The following is a 17,823-nucleotide window of genomic DNA, read 5'->3' as shown; positions in this document are numbered from 1 at the left end:
TTTTGTATCATACTGCGACGAAATATGTTTTGCGTCCACTATCCTATCTTTTTGTAAAACTTACATTGTTTTGACCGGTCTTTCTGATTTTGTACTGTCATGCACTATTGCAGATTTTTGTTCCCTTTGTTTTGTGGTTTTCTGTTTAGCACCAATTGTTTTGCCTGAAGGCATTTGAATTACGATGATTGGCCTGCAGCGTCCCGCTTTTTTCTGATAGGGCCCCTTCTTTGACAAAGGTGACTCTTTTAGTTGTGGGCAGACTGTGCGGTCAGTAACCATTTCGCTTTTAACGAAGTGGCACAGACAAAGTTGAAGCAGTGTCGTAACTTTAGCATTGGTTTTTTTATGGTAAGCATAGTACTTTTCAGACCTGTCAATTTTTCAGGCGCACTTATAGTTTTACCAAAATGCCTGCCGCCGTTAGCATCTGCTCGGGTGACAAGACGCTCAAAGAAAATAATGTGTTGGAATTTTATGTCAATGGCAAAAAGGTAAACGTAACCTTAGTGTGTAATTTGTGATATGTAATCAAATCTATGCGTATATTTTCCGGCAGGTTATTGAAAAACAAGCAGATCCGGAAATAACTCTTCTGACTTACTTGAGAACAAAACGTAAGTGTTCCTGTGGTCGCACAAAGTACTGTTTTTTTATTAGTATATTATTCATAGTTTTTCTTACTGGATCCAAGTTGGGATGTGGGGAAGGAGGATGTGGAGCTTGCACTGTTATGATCTCAAAGTGGGATCACATCAACAGCAAAATCATGTATGTTATTTTAACGTTCTGTGCAACTATAATAGTTTTACTAACATTTAAATCTTTCATATTGCAGACATTACTCGGCAAACGCGTGTTTAGCTCCAGTGGTTTCAGTACATGGTTGTGCTGTTACTACAGTAGAGGGAATCGGCAGCACCAAGACCAAGTTACATGCAGTTCAGGTTAACAAATCTGGCTAGTGAAAGCTAATGAAATACTTTCATTCTCGTAAAATTACAGGAGCGTCTGGCTAAATTTCACGGATCTCAATGTGGTTTTTGCACCCCTGGCATCGTGATGTCAATGTATGCATTGTTACGCAACAAAACAGTGCCCAGTGCTGAAGATATCGAGGGATGTTTGCAAGGAAACTTGTGTCGCTGCACCGGATACCGACCAATACTGAGTGGTAAGTGTTAACCGTATGAAGTGCGTAAAGTAGGTCAAGGGGAATATATATAAGTTATAATACCGAATGTCAAGATTTGGGAAAGCGCCGGTTGTAAAGCATGAAAACAAAGGTTTTGTGTAGTTTCTAAAAGCGTTATTCAAACAAAATTACCCCACTTTAATTGACCAAAAGAGAAAAAAATGGCCGCTTCATGCCAAATATTTGTGTGCGCTCTAGTAAACCTCTAATGCAAACAAGCGAATCTGTCACTCCCCCAAAGCCTCTTAACAGACTCTTATCCACTCTTACATGTCATCGGTTCTTCGCACCGCTGACAAAACAACCTATTAAATGGTCAAGAGATAAACATGTTTTTCGTTTTTCAGCGTTCAACACTTTTACGGACCCGTGCGCGGGATGTCCACGGGGACAAAACTGCTGCAAAAACGCTGCGACGGATAATGGTATTTACAACGGTTTGCTAATACATATTAAAAATTGCATGTTTGTGATGTCTTTGATCACTTATGTGGAGTTTTTGTCCCAAATGGAATAGCTGTCGATCTGCGATGTTGTTTGCTAATGCAAGAGAAGCTACACGATTTGCACAGAAATTATTAACATTTTTACTTTGTGCTTCGCGAGCTACCACTGCAATGCCCCGTGAACCATCACCATAAATATAGTTACCAAAACACCGACATAAGTCTAACAAGTATTTTAGTTGAGTTTTAGATTGTTCTATTGGCGGTTATGGATTAAACTCGTATATGTAATAACGTTATTTACAAATATTGCTGTTTTGTTGGTCAACATGTTAATAGACGGTAGTAAAGTATACATACGTATAACGACATCTTTGTCTGTTAGGATTCACAAACGGGTTAAATGGTGAGGATGTGGTAAACGGTAAAGGTGTTTCCACTGAAATCTGCTTCACCAAATACGACCCAACTCAGCAAATCATTTTTCCACCAGAGTTATTGGTAGGTCGCTTTATAAATTATCATTAATCGAAATGCAAGGAACTAAAGACAATTGCACATAAGTATACTAAAAACTTGGGTTTTGGTAAAGTTAGACGAAAATTCAGATACAAAAGTTGCTGGATTTTTCACTTCTGGATTAACTCTTTCTGAAAACTATAAAATGACCAATCGCATAAGTAATCACAATGTAAAAATATTTTTTTAATTTAATAACTTCGGAACAGAGGTGAGCCGCGTGCAAATGAAAACAATGATTTAAACGCATTTTTAATGTCAAACTTTTTAGATGAAAGGAAAATCCCAACATATTGAGGCGCTTAAGTTTACCGGGGAGCGGGTCACGTGGTTTCGACCAATTTTGCTGGAACACCTCGTTGAGTTAAAGGGGAAATACCCGGATGCACAACTGGTGAACGGTAACACAGAGGTCGGGGTTGAAACAGGGGTCAAAGGTCGACTTTATCCGGTGATGATTTCACCATCAGCCGTTGATGAACTCAGAAGCATCCAAATGGATAAAAACGGTTCGAACTAAAAGTTCCAGTAGTACCTCATGGCGCGTCTAAAACTTATTTTCCGCTCAACGCTTATCTCAAAAAGTTGTGAAAATACTTTATGTGGTTGATAAACTCAGAATATATGAAATATGTAACAAACCCCAGGCATTTGGTATCAGTTTTTTGGTACTATGCATAACAATGAATTAAATATTTTTCCCTTGTCGCCGCGTTTTGGCGGAGGTGCTCGGTTGTACAACAATTACAAAAAAAGTTAAATGTGTAAAACAAAAGATTGGAGCGGAATCAAGTTTGAGACGGCTTTATTTTATTGTTTAAGTAAAGGCAATTCTAAAAGCTAACTGTTGATTGCAATTGTAAAGTAGTTATGGAAACTTTTCATAAATTAAACATACAAAGAAATCAACACAAACAGTGCTAAATAGTTTTTTGGTGTACCAAAACCATATGCCTTTACTTAAAACTTATGTGTATTTTCTCTCTAGTTTTACAATAGTTGTTTGTAAACAATTTTACTACATTTTTTGTAAACAATTTTATTGCTATTTGCATGTGTTTGGTGCAGAATTTAGAAGTGTTTATTAACTTTTAGCATAACATTTTTGCAAAGAAAAAAGCTGGGTACTAATAAGTTTGTATTTTTTGTGTTGCTGAAAATTGTTACCAGGTGTAAACGTGGGAGCTTCTTGCACGTTAAGCGAACTCCGAGAGAGTTTTGACTCGTTAAGGAAGTTGCGACCGACTGCGGAAACTCAATGTGTTGCTTCTATTATTGAAATGCTACACTGGTTTGCTGGAGACCAAATAAGAAACGTTGCTGTGAGAAATAAACACGACCTCTCATCGCTCAATAACGAATTTATTTTATTTCTACAAACAATTTTGTTTCAATTATTTTTCTATAGGGCTCAAATTTAATGTGGAGTTTGTTGTAACAGGCGATCGGAGGCAACATAATGACAGCAAGTCCCATCTCTGATCTCAATCCAATCTTGATGGCAAACGAAAGTATTGCTACGTTCAGATTACATTCTCGTGCTAAAGATCGACAGGTTTTGATGGATCAAAGTTTCTTCCCCAAATACAGGACGACATGTGCAGAGAAGGGCGAAGTTCTGCTCTCCGTACATCTTCCGTTTAATGGAAAGGTAACATATTCTGTAGACTTTCTTTTTAATTGACTACATTTGTTTGCTTTAACAAAATACTGATACAACTTTTTGCCTGTAGGACGAGTACATAAAAGCATACAAGCAATCGAAGCGACGAGAAGACGATATTGCAATCGTGAATGCAGCCATGCGTGTCGTCTTTCATCCAGGAACTTGCAAAGTGCTCAAATTTGTTGCTGCATTTGGTGGAATGGCTGCTACTTCAGTTATGCCAGAAAAGACCATGCAAAATATGATTGGAAGGTAACAGGATTTGTGTAATTTAGTTTACTTACTTTTTTGCCAATTCGACGTCTCTGAATTTAGGTTCTAAAGTCTAAACCGTCAACCCATAATTACCGTGTTTGTAAACTGTGACATAACTAACTCAAGCCATATTTGGGTAAAAATGCAAACAAAAATTTTCTTTTTTCAAAAAAACGGACGATCTGTTGGTGTTTTAATTTATTTTAACCGGGACTCGCCGTCTTTATCAACAAATCAATGTAGTTAAACGGTTTTATTTCCCGATTGTTACAGAATGTGGACCGACGACTTGATAGATAACTTTGCAGAATGGATAAGTGAAGACTTCCCTTTGAGTCTGGATGCCCCAGGGGGGATGGTAGAGTACAGGGAAGCTCTAGCAGCAAGTTTGTTTTTCAAATTCTTCCTGTACGTCAAGAACTGTCTGGTCGAACGCGGAGTAATGGATGTGAGTTTTAGAAACCCTTTTATTTTTTGGCACAAAACCAACTTAGTTGCTAATTTACAGGAAAAGTTGGCTGAAAGGGATTTGTCAGCATTGCATGAAGCTGCCCATATGGATCGACAACTCAAAGGAAAGCAAACTTGGCAAGAGGTAGTCATGATGTATAAACTATGACCTAAGATGGTTTTTAACCAATTACAATGTGCACAAATATGACTGATTGCAGTTTAAGACAACTGTAAGGCAACGTATTTATTTAACTAGCGCGTTTTTCTGCACAAACTTATCATTCGAATTCGGCCGAAACAATGTCCCACTTTTCTAGATTGTCTGTTATGAGAACATCCACGATTTTTCAACGTTTCTTTTAATTTTCCAGGTTAAAGTAGAACAGCCACCATTGGATAAGGTTGGGCGATCTCTTCAACATGTGGCCGGCGAACTTCATGCCACAGGAGAAGCTGTTTATGTCGATGATATTCCACAGTGCAGCTGTAAGTACATTAACCTAGACTTGCGAGCTACTCTTGTGAACAAAACAGATGAAGAGTGCTAGTTTTTGTTGTTTAAAGCTGAGCTGTATCTTTGCCTTGTCACGAGCATTCGGCCACACGCATTCATACGTGAGGTTGACGTCAGCTTAGCAAGTACCTCACCTGGTTTTGTGACGTATGTTGATCACCGTGACGTAGGTGGCTCAAACAATATTGCCATTTACCACGCAATGGAAGAAGTGTTTGCAACGGAAAAGGTATGTTTTTCGAATTTCAATAAAACAAAAAAATATCTGATGCCGTTTGTTGTAGGTAACCTGTATCGGTCAAGTTATTGGAGCAGTTGTAGCTGACTCTCAAGCTCGCGCGCAAAGAGCTGCTCAGTTGGTGAAAATCGACTACGAAGATATATCACCTGTCGTCATCACAATTGAGGTCAGAAACGTTTTCAAATACTATAATATTGTGCAGCAAGTGCTATAGTGCCATTTGGATTTAGTTGTAGTTGCTTTGTCCAAAAAATACATCCGACAGATAAAACATTTTAAATAGTTCTCTTTGCCAAAAAACCTCCGAGTTTGTTATACTGACCACATGTCAACTTAGGTGCGTACATGGTCTAAATCGTTTTTTTAAGGATCAACTTTACTATTTTATTTTAAATGAACTTTCTCTACATAAATGAACACATTACAGGAAGCAGTTTCGGAAAAATCGTTTCGAAGCCCAATCCACAAAGTTGTGAAGGGAAACGCCGAGGAGACTATGACATCATGTGATCAAGTGATAGAAGGAGAAGTGAGGTAAACGTTGTTATGTTTTCTATTTCAGCAAACAGTTCAAATTTAACTGACAAGTTGCTTTAAATACAGAACTGCAGGACAAGAGCATTTTTACATGGAAACGCAAGTTTGCTTGGCAGTCCCAAAAGACGGCGAAGAAATGGAAGTTTACTCTTCAAACCAAGACCCTGAAGCTTTACAAAAGACGGTAGTTGATTTACCACCATTAAAATATTTTAGCGTTATTGCATAAAACACAGCGAAAGTATGTATCGATTACAGACATGAAACACGTTGTAACATTTATAATGAGTAAATCCATAAAATCCCCTTAGTTTTATAACACATAACACAATTATATATTTGGTAGTCATCAGCCGTATTGGGAGTTGGACAAAACAAGGTTCAGGTTCGAGTTAAGAGACTTGGCGGGGGCTTTGGAGGAAAAGCTACTCGTTTTTTGTTGCTTAGCAGTCCCGTCATTGTCGCCGCTGCCAAGTAAGAATATTAAACCATTCAAACATATTGCTTTAAAATATTAAGTTAGAATCCAAAAAAAGAATTTTTGTTTGCGACAAAACGTTTTCACCATGCTTGTCACAGGAATTTGAGTTCATTTAAATATCATCCACGATCACATATGTAAAAAATAAACTTGTACATCATTTTCACGTGATGCTGCTATTATTTGTTCAGGTGTGGGAGGCCAGTAAGATGCATGCTAACCAGACAAGAAGATATGTCGATTACAGGAACAAGACACCCCTTCCTCGGAAAATACAAGGTGATATGTCTCGGTCCTACTATATAACCACTCTTTGAATGATCTCATTTTTTATGAAAAGTTACTTCACCTCCAAAAATAATAAAAATGTGACAAAAAGTCCTCCGATTAGTTTGACCTAGAGAAATATAGATGGATTTAAAACAGGGGTGGGGAACCTGCGGCCCGCGGGCCGCACGTGGCCCGCTTGTCTTTTTAATGTGGCCCCCGTCACAATTTTGTTAAAGTGTAGTATACAACGTAGCATGAAAAAAAAACAATAAAATGTTTAATTAAGAAGCAAATCCACAGATCCTGTGAATAGCATTTATGTTTACCCAATAAAATGTTTATGTACAAACATTTCCTTGGAAATCTCCCCATTCCACATTATGAGGCCAAACTTCTAAAAATTGCCACACTTTCAACCACTTGCTATATTTGTGACGTAACAGTCGCTCGATTGCCTCTGCTTGCAGCAACAAATCATGTGTCATGTGGTGTTAGTTTTAAGATGATTTAACGTGGATCCTTATGTTGTTTTTAAAAATATATGCTTGGAAAAAAGACAGATCGGTATAATGGAGCTAGGGTGTTCCAGAAAGAATGGACAAACTATTACTATTTAGTCGAAATTAGTGATAAACCTGTATGCCTTGTTAGTTGCAAACATGTAACAGCAAAGAAAAAATCAAATCTGGAGCGATGGAACATAAAACCACTTGTGTGCTTGGGGTATTTTTACAAAAAATATTTGGCCCGCCCGAATATTTTGTACAATTCATGCGGCCCGCGGTACTAATTAGGTTCCCCACTCCTGATTTAAAATGTAGCAATTAATAAGTCAATATTAACTAGAGTTTTTTGAAATCATTCAAGGTTTGTTATTATTTTATTTTTTTCGTGAAAAAAGCAATGCCATAAGCATGTGAAATACGCTATAGACTTTGCATGTGCAGCAATTATTGTTTTACCGAGCCTTTTAAAAAGCTATGAATGTTTTCTGTAGATTGAAAAAGCTATGAATGTTTTCTGTAGATTGGATGTACTAAAGAAGGCCGCTTGGTTTCGCTAGTGTTAGATTTATTTAGCAATGGTGGAAATACACAGGATTCATCCATGTATGTGATGGCCAAAGCGATGATAAATAGCGATAACTGCTACTGGTAAGTCTAACTCTAACACATTGTTTAGTAAGGATGCGAAAAACTTCAGCATCATCAAGACATTATAGTTTATGTCTTATTTTGGATGAGAAAACATCTGTAAACATATCTAAAATATCCCCACTGGAAAGTGATTCTGAAGGCATCATGTTTGCCAGCCTCATCGCAGATTATTTCACCTACACCCGTGCGCAAACAACCCAGTGGATACCAAAGATTTACTTAACGTGGCCGAGAATATCCGGTTTCAACCGCTTACTAAGTCAACAAGTTGAAACCGGATTAAACCGGGTGCTGTCCAAACCGGTTAAAACCAGGTCCTGTTCAAACCGGTTAAAACCGGGTCCTGCTTAAACCTGTTCAAACTGGGTGGTGAAACAAAAGACCCGTGCTACTTTGGTCGAGTAAACAACTGGATAACGCAAACAGAAAAAGACACAGCAGAGTTACGCACCAACTTGCAAAATATTTACTCCTTGTTTGTGCGCCCCATTTTTCTTTCACAATTATCACCAAACTGTTTACAAAAAATATGAAAAATAATTACATACATATTTTTCTGTCGGTCAAATATTCGTGTTAAACTCTTGTATTGGTTGCAGCATACCGAATATGCTAATTCGTGGGACTGTGTGCAAAACCAACATTGTTTCAAACACCGCTTTCCGAGGGTTCGGCGCCCCACAAGCAATGTTTATTGCCGAAAGTTGGATCACTGCAGTTGCAGAGAGGCTGGGACTTTCGACCGAAAAGGTATTTTAGTGCGAACATGTATAGCACCCACAAAATATTGTTTCAAATACGAAATCGCCAATTATATGTCACCCATGCTAAACCCCATTTTCAGAAACAACGTGAAAACAAAAGCATTAATACTATATTTTAAAGAGATTTTTACATTTTTATGCTGTTTAGCAATTTCCTGCACCTTAATTTTTAGGGAAAAATACAGTACAATTTAAAATCGAAAACTAACCTAAGTCAGATAGCAACAAAAAAGTTATTGAACAAAAAACAGAAACGCTATACTTCAAACGCTAGTAATAGTTCACCACTATTTGCAAAAATATATGAGAAAGTTGAAACATGAATTATTAAAACTTCATAGGTTAGAGAAACGAACTTATACAGAGCTGGAGACTTGACCCATTTCAATCAAGTTTTGGAAACCTCAAACGCACGACGCTGTTGGGAAGAATGCATGAAAATATCCCAGTTTGATAAGAGACGTATAGAAGTTGACGCCTACAACAGTAAAAACAGGTGCAGTCGATATCAAAATACAAAAGCATTTACGTTCTAACAACTAAACTTGAGAGTAATGTTGTGCTCTAGTTTATATTGGAATATCCTGTAAGTAGTTCGGACAACCGTTTAGAATATGTTCATATAACACAATTGTTTTTCAGTAGCTTTATTGTCAGATAGTTTTAGCAAACAAAATTGCAGTCGACATAATATTTTTGTTAAATTTGAAAGGTGGAGAAAAAGAGGGCTGGCATGCGTGCCAACAAAGTTTGCAATAGGAATCAAAGAATACCGTTGTCAAGCGGGGGCACTAATAAACATTTACACGGACGGTTCAGTTTACTTAACACACGGTGGAACCGAAATGGGTCAAGGACTGCATACAAAAATGATACAGGTATTTACTAAAATGTGATTTTTTGTTTATGTTCAAACATGTCATTTTGAATATTTAAATCCAGAAGCCCACAATGCTTGTATATTTGATTTTTATTTGTGGTACATTGCACTAGATTGCTAGTCGTTGTCTTGGAATTCCCGTTTCCCGTATCCACATATCGGAGACGAGCACAACTCACGTTCCAAACGGGGGAACAACCGCTGGGAGTCTGGGATCGGACATGAACGGAATGGCTGTAAAAGTGAGGACATTTTTCCATTCACACAATCTATTTTATTAACTTGGTTAATAGTTTTTTAGCATTTATGTTCGCAAGCTGACAAATCCTTAAAAAGCTCCACTGCTACTCTGATTTAAGTATCTATTGATGAGGAGATTCACTTGCTTCTTAATCGTTGGAATCGTTGTTCAGAAATCCTTTTTTTTTATGCATGCACATGACCAATATATTCCTTATCTGTGTACAGGCGGCCTGTGATGAAATAGTATCACGACTTGCGCCAATCCGGAAAAAGTTTCCAGAACTTTCGTGGGACAAATTGATTTTACAAGCTTACATGGAGCGAGTTAGTTTATCTGCTACGGGATTTTACAGGTGCGTTTTCCGCAAAAGCTGAAACAATGTTCCTTCTATGTTTGAATTTGTCCGTGCAAAAACAAAAGCTCTCCTAGCATACCGAATACCACAGTGAGCAGCATTAGATTTTTAGGCGCTGACCACACAACTGTGTTCGAAACCTAGATTCTCAGTAAGCTACATAACTCGTTTAAAATGTCAAAGTACAGCAGCAATCTCCATAACTTTTATGTGGGGGATTTGGACCGCTTGTTTATAAGTATTTTTTTGTGAGACTTTATATGCGCAGAAACGATTTGTTATAGGAATGTGGGAGTGGTGCGCCATATAGCTCAGAGGGAATGTTGTTTTGCCGTGCCTTTTGAAGATTGGCAATAAACTTTTTCACGCCCGGCTTTGCTTTTTTGACTACAGAATTCCCGATATGTACAGCAACTGGGATGTGCACACCGGAACCGTAAAAGGTCGTCATTCAAACTACTACACTTACGGTGCAGCTGTCTCTGAAGTCGAGGTGGACTGCTTGACCGGTGATCACGTGGTGCTTCAAACTGACATTGTAATGGACGTAGGGAAAAGCCTTAATCCAGCCATCGATATTGGACAGGTTTGACAGATTTGAGTCGTTTGCAAGATCCAAAAAAACGAGTTCAACCTTTTTCGGCATATAGTCGATATAATTACGTGAAAGCATGTTGGACCAACTTACAATTATTTCAGACACATTAAATTTGTCGGTTTGTTTTGCAGATTGAAGGGGGGTTTGTTCAGGGTTATGGTCTGTTTACGATGGAAGAGCCTTTGCATACATCTAATGGGCGACTTATCACAGTTGGACCAGGTGCTTACAAAATTCCTGGCTTCGGGGATTGCCCCAAGGAGTTTAATGTCCATTTGCTGGGAAATTCGGAAAACGATAAAGCAATCTATTCGTCCAAGGTATTGATATTTTTTGTGTCCTTAATTCCGATTGATATGTAGTTGTTTTTGTGCCCTCAATTCCGATTGCTCTCTAATTATCTTCGCTGTTTCAGGCTGTGGGAGAACCGCCGCTATTTCTCGCTGCCTCGGCATTTTTCGCAATTAAAGACGCCGTCGGAAGTGCTCGGAATGATTCGGGATTACATGGAAGGTTTCGGATGGACGCCCCAGCGACTGCCGAACGCATCCGAATGACTTGCGGTGACAGATTTGTTCGTCAGGTGAGCCAAATAGTTTAAATATAAATCAAATTGTATTAGATAATCTAACATAATTTGTCACCTTTCATTCGCGGTAAAATAAGCGATTCTTGCCCAATTAAACACGTATAATGTAATGAAGATTTTTGTGCATGTATCAACGTAATTCGACACTTTGTCGGTAGTGCCTTATTGTGAGTTTGTTTGTTAGCAATTTAGAACGACCCAATTACACAATATTTTTACTTCCCTGTGCAGCATAGAAATCACGCCACGGCTGAAGAAGATGAAAGCAAAACTCCATGGGCAATCCGGACATAGACACCAAAGTTTTTACACTTTTAACCCCTTTTTACAATCATGCATGTATTTTAACTTAATTGTTGCTGTGCTAGCTTGCAATTTTTGTAGAAATGCTTTTTACTTGTTGCTTTTAATACGCTTGTATATTATCATTCAAACGAATTGTATTGCATAACTTGTCGCTAGTGTAGCGTTGTTTTGTAAATTTAAGTTTAACTGTTGTATATAAAGCTTGACTGCTGTCGGTAAAATGTCACAATGGCGTAAGCGTTGATTTTATGAAAAGTGCCTATACAATCAAATAAATTTGCATTTAATTTACTTCATATCAACTTGCTTTGCAAAACAAATGAAAATACTTTTTAACACGTCAAACAAATTACAGACCCCAAAGTAATGATAGCCTAAATCAGTGGAACTTTTTTATTGTCGGGGCCAAATGGTATTTTTTTTAAGTGTGTAGAGAGCCGCAAAAAAACGAAACCTTAAGAAAATCACTAAAGATTATTACTTTAAAAGCTAAAATAGCAATGTTTGGTGGTTTTCTGAGGTCTGGTGCGAGCCGCAAAATAAGTAGTTGGGAGCCGCATGCGGCCCCGAAAACCGAGTTTGAGAACCACTGGCCTAAATGAACGTCAGCAGTAACTACATCAATGCAGAAGTTTGGGACAGCAAGGTCGGAAATGGGCATGAACTTTTAAGTTTTTTCCTGAAAACAAAAGAAACATTTTCAGGGTTTCTAAACTGATTTTCCAAATATTTCAAAACATACATCACGTTTTCTTCAGCAAAGTAATCTGCTTTGTATGTGAATAACCCATTTAATCCTACCGATAAACAAGGTCCGTAACTTCCAACTTCTGCAAACGAAACATCATTTGAGGTAAGCATTTCCTACGCTATAATCGTTTACGTTCTTGAACATTAAATCAGTAGTTAAACCATGTAACGTCTTAACAGATAAGTGTTTTTTTTTACATCAACTGGGGAGAAAAGTACTTTAATTTTTACATGTGGTTTGTAAATAGACACTTAAGTTTTGGAAATATACCCAGTAAAGTTGATAAAAAAGCAATTTGAAAGTATTGTTGTGTGGTTTGGATATTTTACTATGTAGTATATTCGGGAGGAATAAAATGTTTTGAATTGTTAAGAAGGAATTTTGTCGAAAAAGGTTGGGAACAGCTGTTACAGTGTAATCGCATGGTTACCTTTAAATATCAGCCAATCACCAACGTCCATCGCTGGCAAAAAAGCATTTCCATTTATCATGTCCATGCCAGCTAACGTTGATCCATAAATAACTGTCTGACTTATTTTTTCGTTTTTCTTGCTCTAAGTAATCGTAAGTATGCGTCTGATTGGTTTCAATTAAGTCCAAGCTTTCTACTTACATAAACAGGCGCGGTGTCATAGTTAAACTTGCGAAACATTCCAGTCGAAAAAGCGCCGAAGATGCTGTCACCCACGTAGTATGCTGTTTCCTCTGAAAAACATTGCGTAATATAATATCTTGAGCTATTCACAATTGCCTCTTTCACCCTCACGAAGGCCAATTTATTTGGACACGGATATCCGAAAGTTCAATCCAAATTTACTGGAAACGCTTATTGTTATATTTATAAAAAAAAAGAACAGAGGACTTCTTTAAAAATTGTAAGATTGGGACTTAAACTACAATTATATTTGTGATAGATACTTTAGATACATTGCTTTAAAATATATATATGTGAAAAAACATAATGGTATTGCTTGCAAATAAAATCTGTCTAACCGTTGGTGTTTTTCTTTGCTATGATGTTAGCTACAAGGGAACAGGCTTTTGCCGGAAAAATTCGACCAGGTTCAGCAATTATCTTTATCCCACTTTGTTCAGGAAAGTTTTCGTTCAAACAATTTCGAATTGTCGCTGCCATCTGCAAATATTGTTCTTCTCTCATCATTTTCATTTTAGATTTATCTTTAGATTGTTTCATCCCCAATTATGAACTACATAACCTCATGAAGAAAAGGTAAGAAAAACGTCTACTATGTTTGAATCGATTAGCTTTCATGTCCGAGGTCCAAGTTCAAACATCAGCGTCAAGATGTACGTATGTTATAACCTGCTTGTTAGTTTATGTTAAGTACTATGTACATAAGCAAACGAAAGCAACTGTTACCACTTCAAATGCGATTTTTTCGTTCTCTAATGTGCTTCCTGGAAATCCCCCACCAATATCTAACAAGTGAAAGTTAAACCCAACGTCCTTTGCGAAATCAAAAAGATCCTTTGAGTCTCTGATCGCCTTCTGGTATGGTTTAGCGCTGGCGGTGCAACCTCCAACATGAAAACTGCAATTTGTGTTATGAAACGTATAACTGATGATTCCGATCATGCCTGATTTTACTAACCTCACCGTTTATCTGAAATAATGTCTATGTGAATCATTTTATCCCTCTTACATATTTTCAATGAATTTAGTTTTGGATGATCAAGCCGTTGCAATACGCAATACGGCTGAAATAAAATGCAACACGAAAACAAAATTTACCAAATGTTTTTGTAAAAATTACTTATTCAAACAATTAAACATGTCAAAAGCCTATTTTGATTTGTCACAAGCTGATTTAACTTGTTTGTCCACATAGAATATTTAACCACTTACGCAAAAATTATAAGGTTAAAAAACCTTTTCTTGACCAATACGTGAAACTTTAAGTTCAGAAAAACTTAATCTTTAGGTCAACTAAGGATTGCGTGCACAGAATGCTTAACTCCGATTGAAATTATTTGTAAGCTTATAGGTTATAACAATCGAACCTGATTCCAATCATTGAGAGACCAAGTTCGGCAGCTTTTCGTATTAGGTATTTGGAATATTCAACAGTGGCTCCAAACTTGTTGTAAAACTTAATTTCAGCTTCACTGTCATCAGTTCGAATCCGCAGAACTATTCTAAGTAAAACAGGCAATTGGAAAAACATACGCGGTCGTACACTGGTTTATAAACTCTTTTGTGGACTTTTGGCGTCTTCTGATGCTCTGAAATGTTTTTTCATGGTTAAAAACGGGCCTTGTATTGCAGGGCCACCATATCTACGTGAGCAACGTACGGTTTCAATAAATTTCCAACTCCTGGCGGTTTCAATAAATTTCTTTGGCGACTCCAAACTTGCGTTATATTGTGTTATATTGCATGTTTTTTACGTGTTATCAACCCAAACAGTCCCATTTTTGTCTAAATAGTATTACTGTTACAAAGATAAACGCATTTTTTAATAAGTTAAAAAAACAAAAGTTCTATACAACTCGTTTAAGGGGATTTAGGGCGACCCGGCCCTTTTTATAGTTTAAGGGCGACCCTCCTTTTTACAGGGTTTCGAGAGCTTTCATGACGCAAAATAAACCAAAAATTGCCGTTCAATTCATTCATCGTATACTAAACAAAATAAACCTTCGAGTTTCCTAGTAAAACAATTTTGGTAAGAACCAGTAGGTTGGAATTAAAAGACGTTAAATTCCGGACAACAAGAGTGTGCTTAAATATTTTCCGGACTCCGATTTTACACCCAAATTCCGGACATGTCCGGAAAATTCCGGACGTCTGGTCACCCTAATGTATGAGTACAGTCCGGAAACTAGGTTCTTCAACAGGGGCCTTTTTAGTTCTAATAGGGCGATTTCAAAGTACGAAAAAAATACATATAAGAACTGTGGGATAAACAAAATGACTTCGCCAAAGCTTATTTGTAACCAGATTTTGTTCGTCTTGCAAACTATAAAACCACAGGCACAAGAAGACATTTAAAAAACTGTCTTCACGGTCATGGGAACACTCGAAAAAAGGTATGTACGGCGACGGGCAATACCTTTTGAACACAACGGTAACACGTTTTTAATCAAAGTTGTTTCGCTTTTACAACTCCTAAAGCGCCTTTGAAACTGCAAAGTATTTGCATCTTTTAATTTGGTAATCAATTTGGTATTAAGCATACCTTTTTCGTAAAATGAGTGTCCTCTGCGGAGTAATACCCCTGTTCCCATCACAACAGATTATTTGCGCATAGACGTAATCTTGGCTATGATGTCACAAACTTTAAGATTAACTGAAATTACCTTGCATGTTACAGTAGCAATTAAATTCGGTTTTGACTCGTAACGGTAACTTTCGTGTTGCTGAGTTAATCTATCTGCCCACCTCTGCTCAAGAGGCAAAAGCGTTCGACTAAAACTATTTAACAGTAGCCCAATGCTTAAAAACAGGAGGAAGTTGATGTTTGCCCCACGGTTTATAATAAGAAAACGTACTAATTGTAAAACATTTTTTTCAATTCTATTCTTACTTTACTTTCGGCCACATGCTTTTTATCTTCATCAGTTCGTCTTCGTTGTCCACTGTCGTCATTGTGACGCCACGTCGCCGCGCGTCGCAAATGTGTGACGCAAACTTGCAAGTGCTGGCAAAGATGACGCGTGAGGGGTCGACACCACATTTTAACACACTGTTCAGTTCGTTCTAAAAAAAAGGAATACAATTAGTTTTTTGGGGGTCAAACTTTTACCCGACTGTCTAAGTATGCTTGAAAACATCTTCCTAATGTTCGCTTACTTTAAATGTCACTTTAAGTCAAGAGAAGAAATTCTGTTGTAAATCCGACCTTTAACTGATCTAGTTGTGTAAAACTGTGTTTTTACAGAAATCTTCCTGAACCAACGTGCGCTCAATACAGATGATTCAAGTTGCGGATAATCATAACTTAGTAAACTGACTCTTTCAGTACACCTAAATCAATCCGTGTTTTTCGTGTTGCAATGTATTGATCTAGTTGTGGTTCGACTTACATCGTGCTCACCTCTAAAATGGCTCGTATCGTGGATCCCACCGCAGACTTGCTGCGCCTTTGCCATGTGGGAATGCTTAGTGGCCAGCTGATTGGGTATGGCGCCTTAAGTAGGCCTGGCGTACTATAAAATATCTGATCCAGCACTGACCTTGCTCGCACAGTCAAATCCAGCTCCTAATGCAGCTATTGTTCGAATCACTGGAGTAAGTGAATTTGACTTTACAGCATAATAAGGTTGAACTCGAGGCAGTTCTTGTGTCCAACGATGAAACTGCGAAACTACAACACCAAGATCACAGACATAAAACGATTCGTCCCAATCCTGTTGAAAACAAATGGAAATCAACTAAGGAACATCATTACTTCATTTTTGCAGTGTTTGACAAAGGAAACTGTGTTGAGTCATGTTAAGTTGACATTATTTCTCTTGATGAACGACAACAAAGCGGCAGAATTCCGCTAAAACAATTACCAAGGGGAAAAGTAGAGCACCGTAGTTTTGCGAAACGCAAAACGCGCACAATTAGTGGATAATGGTAAAACGCGCTGACATATATGTAGTATTATACATCAGTGGTCGGCAACCGCCGAGTTCGTTACCGGGCCGTATAATTTTTCAGGTTAAACCTTTCAAACAATTAGCTCACGTATCCCTGGGATGAAAAACTAATTTAGGCGTTTTCGTTGCTAAAAATTTGTAGTTTTTTTAAGGACGACTAGCGATAAAATTTTAGTTCAAAAAACGGTCCGCAGTAGAAAAAAGGTTGCCAACCCCTGTACTACATGATGATAAAAATTAAAAGTTGTTACCAACCAATCAACCATGCTTGTAAAATTCAGTTGAAATACAAAATAGTGCCGCCAAACCTCCCGACATGATCTATAGCGTAATTTTAAGTTGTCTTAACATCCGGTTTAACGGAGCAATTGTTGAATGCTTGTCTACAACCTTATTGTTTTGTTGGGGTCTGTTATGAACGGATCGAACAGTTTTGTTAGTTGAAAATAGGCTTTTTCTGCGACAAATAACTTGAGACCTACACGTGGGTAAACAACAAAATGCTGCATAAAGTTGAATGTCCTGCAGGCATACTTTATCAATTTTAATTTACACAGCGTTTTTTGTAATCCCAGCAACATGACGCAATAGTTTTTTTTTAACAAAAGATCAACAGAAGATTACTTGCTCAAACAAACTGTTGGGTTAAAAAGTACTTCTTAAACGCTTGAGTGACTTTCGAAACATTTGCCCTGTTCTTTAACAAAAAGTTAATTAACATTTAGCCTATGCACTGATTGTGTAACCGATACTGGAAAATCATATCTAAACATACCTCAGCATTTTTGGTCGCGGCTATTGTGAGCTTAGCAAAATCTGTAATGGTAGTTCCATCTGGAACAACCGTTACAACCTGATCTCGAGGACAAAACACCGGTTCAGCAAAACATATGTCGTAAACGTTTGATGAAGACATAACCTAATGCAACAACACAATGCAGTCCACTTCACGAAGAGATAAGTTGTTTTCTGTTCTAGTCCACGCGTTCGACACGCA

The 17,823-nt window shown here is 37.7% G+C and overlaps 2 protein-coding genes across 4 annotated transcripts; one reads left to right on the top strand and one right to left on the bottom strand.

The window, feature by feature from the left end:
- The first annotated feature begins 262 nt into the window (after positions 1 to 262).
- On the top strand, positions 263 to 11,761 carry LOC145234677 (xanthine dehydrogenase/oxidase-like). Its single transcript, XM_080099390.1, has 30 exons — positions 263 to 494; positions 560 to 617; positions 675 to 771; positions 839 to 947; positions 1,006 to 1,174; positions 1,543 to 1,620; positions 2,027 to 2,142; positions 2,432 to 2,669; positions 3,331 to 3,482; positions 3,602 to 3,811; positions 3,894 to 4,078; positions 4,355 to 4,529; positions 4,590 to 4,676; positions 4,906 to 5,020; positions 5,099 to 5,277; positions 5,333 to 5,455; positions 5,717 to 5,823; positions 5,893 to 6,010; positions 6,173 to 6,300; positions 6,499 to 6,586; positions 7,604 to 7,731; positions 8,334 to 8,484; positions 8,840 to 8,994; positions 9,211 to 9,376; positions 9,492 to 9,620; positions 9,847 to 9,974; positions 10,371 to 10,563; positions 10,707 to 10,895; positions 10,991 to 11,158; positions 11,396 to 11,761. The coding sequence occupies exons 1-30, from the start codon at positions 411 to 413 to the stop codon at positions 11,456 to 11,458; spliced, it is 4,086 nt and encodes a 1,361-aa protein (XP_079955516.1). The 5' UTR covers positions 263 to 410; the 3' UTR covers positions 11,459 to 11,761.
- A 149-nt stretch (positions 11,762 to 11,910) lies between these two features.
- Positions 11,911 to 17,809, bottom strand: LOC145234680 (ornithine decarboxylase-like). 3 transcript variants are annotated; one of them, XM_080099397.1, is made up of 10 exons: positions 17,602 to 17,809; positions 16,416 to 16,589; positions 15,767 to 15,939; positions 14,244 to 14,378; positions 13,603 to 13,774; positions 13,215 to 13,356; positions 12,835 to 12,926; positions 12,652 to 12,775; positions 12,213 to 12,300; positions 11,911 to 12,149 (listed from the first exon to the last, which is right to left on the bottom strand). In XM_080099397.1, the coding sequence occupies exons 1-10, from the start codon at positions 17,740 to 17,742 to the stop codon at positions 12,086 to 12,088; spliced, it is 1,305 nt and encodes a 434-aa protein (XP_079955523.1). In that variant the 5' UTR covers positions 17,743 to 17,809; the 3' UTR covers positions 11,911 to 12,085. The 3 variants fall into 3 exon arrangements, with proteins under 3 accessions (XP_079955523.1, XP_079955522.1, XP_079955524.1); XM_080099396.1 differs by having other exon boundaries at positions 11,911 to 12,300; XM_080099398.1 differs by lacking the exon at positions 12,652 to 12,775 and having other exon boundaries at positions 12,136 to 12,300.
- Between the last annotated feature and the right edge of the window lie 14 nt (positions 17,810 to 17,823).

This window comes from Phallusia mammillata, chromosome 6 (genome assembly GCF_965637545.1).
Source record: "Phallusia mammillata chromosome 6, kaPhaMamm4.hap1.1, whole genome shotgun sequence".
Taxonomy (NCBI): domain Eukaryota; kingdom Metazoa; phylum Chordata; class Ascidiacea; order Phlebobranchia; family Ascidiidae; genus Phallusia; species Phallusia mammillata.
The sequence above is the reverse complement of the archived record's forward strand: the minus strand, read 5'-3'. Positions and strand labels throughout refer to the sequence as shown.

What these genes read in the sequence shown, in the direction of transcription:
- LOC145234677 (XM_080099390.1), top strand. Translation starts at nt 411, where the DNA reads ATGCCTGCCGCCGTTAGCATCTGCTCGGGTGACAAGACGCTCAAAGAA. An exon ending in ATGCAAAATATGATTGGAAG is followed by an intron (nt 4,079 to 4,354) that starts GTAACAGGATTT and finishes CGATTGTTACAG; the next exon opens with AATGTGGACCGACGACTTGA. An exon ending in CCTTCCTCGGAAAATACAAG is followed by an intron (nt 6,587 to 7,603) that starts GTGATATGTCTC and finishes TGTTTTCTGTAG; the next exon opens with ATTGGATGTACTAAAGAAGG.
- LOC145234680 (XM_080099396.1), bottom strand. Translation starts at nt 17,742, where the DNA reads ATGTCTTCATCAAACGTTTACGACATATGTTTTGCTGAACCGGTGTTT. An exon ending in GATTTGACTGTGCGAGCAAG is followed by an intron (nt 15,940 to 16,415) that starts GTCAGTGCTGGA and finishes CCTTTTTTTTAG; the next exon opens with AACGAACTGAACAGTGTGTT. An exon ending in CTCTCAATGATTGGAATCAG is followed by an intron (nt 13,775 to 14,243) that starts GTTCGATTGTTA and finishes CACAAATTGCAG; the next exon opens with TTTTCATGTTGGAGGTTGCA.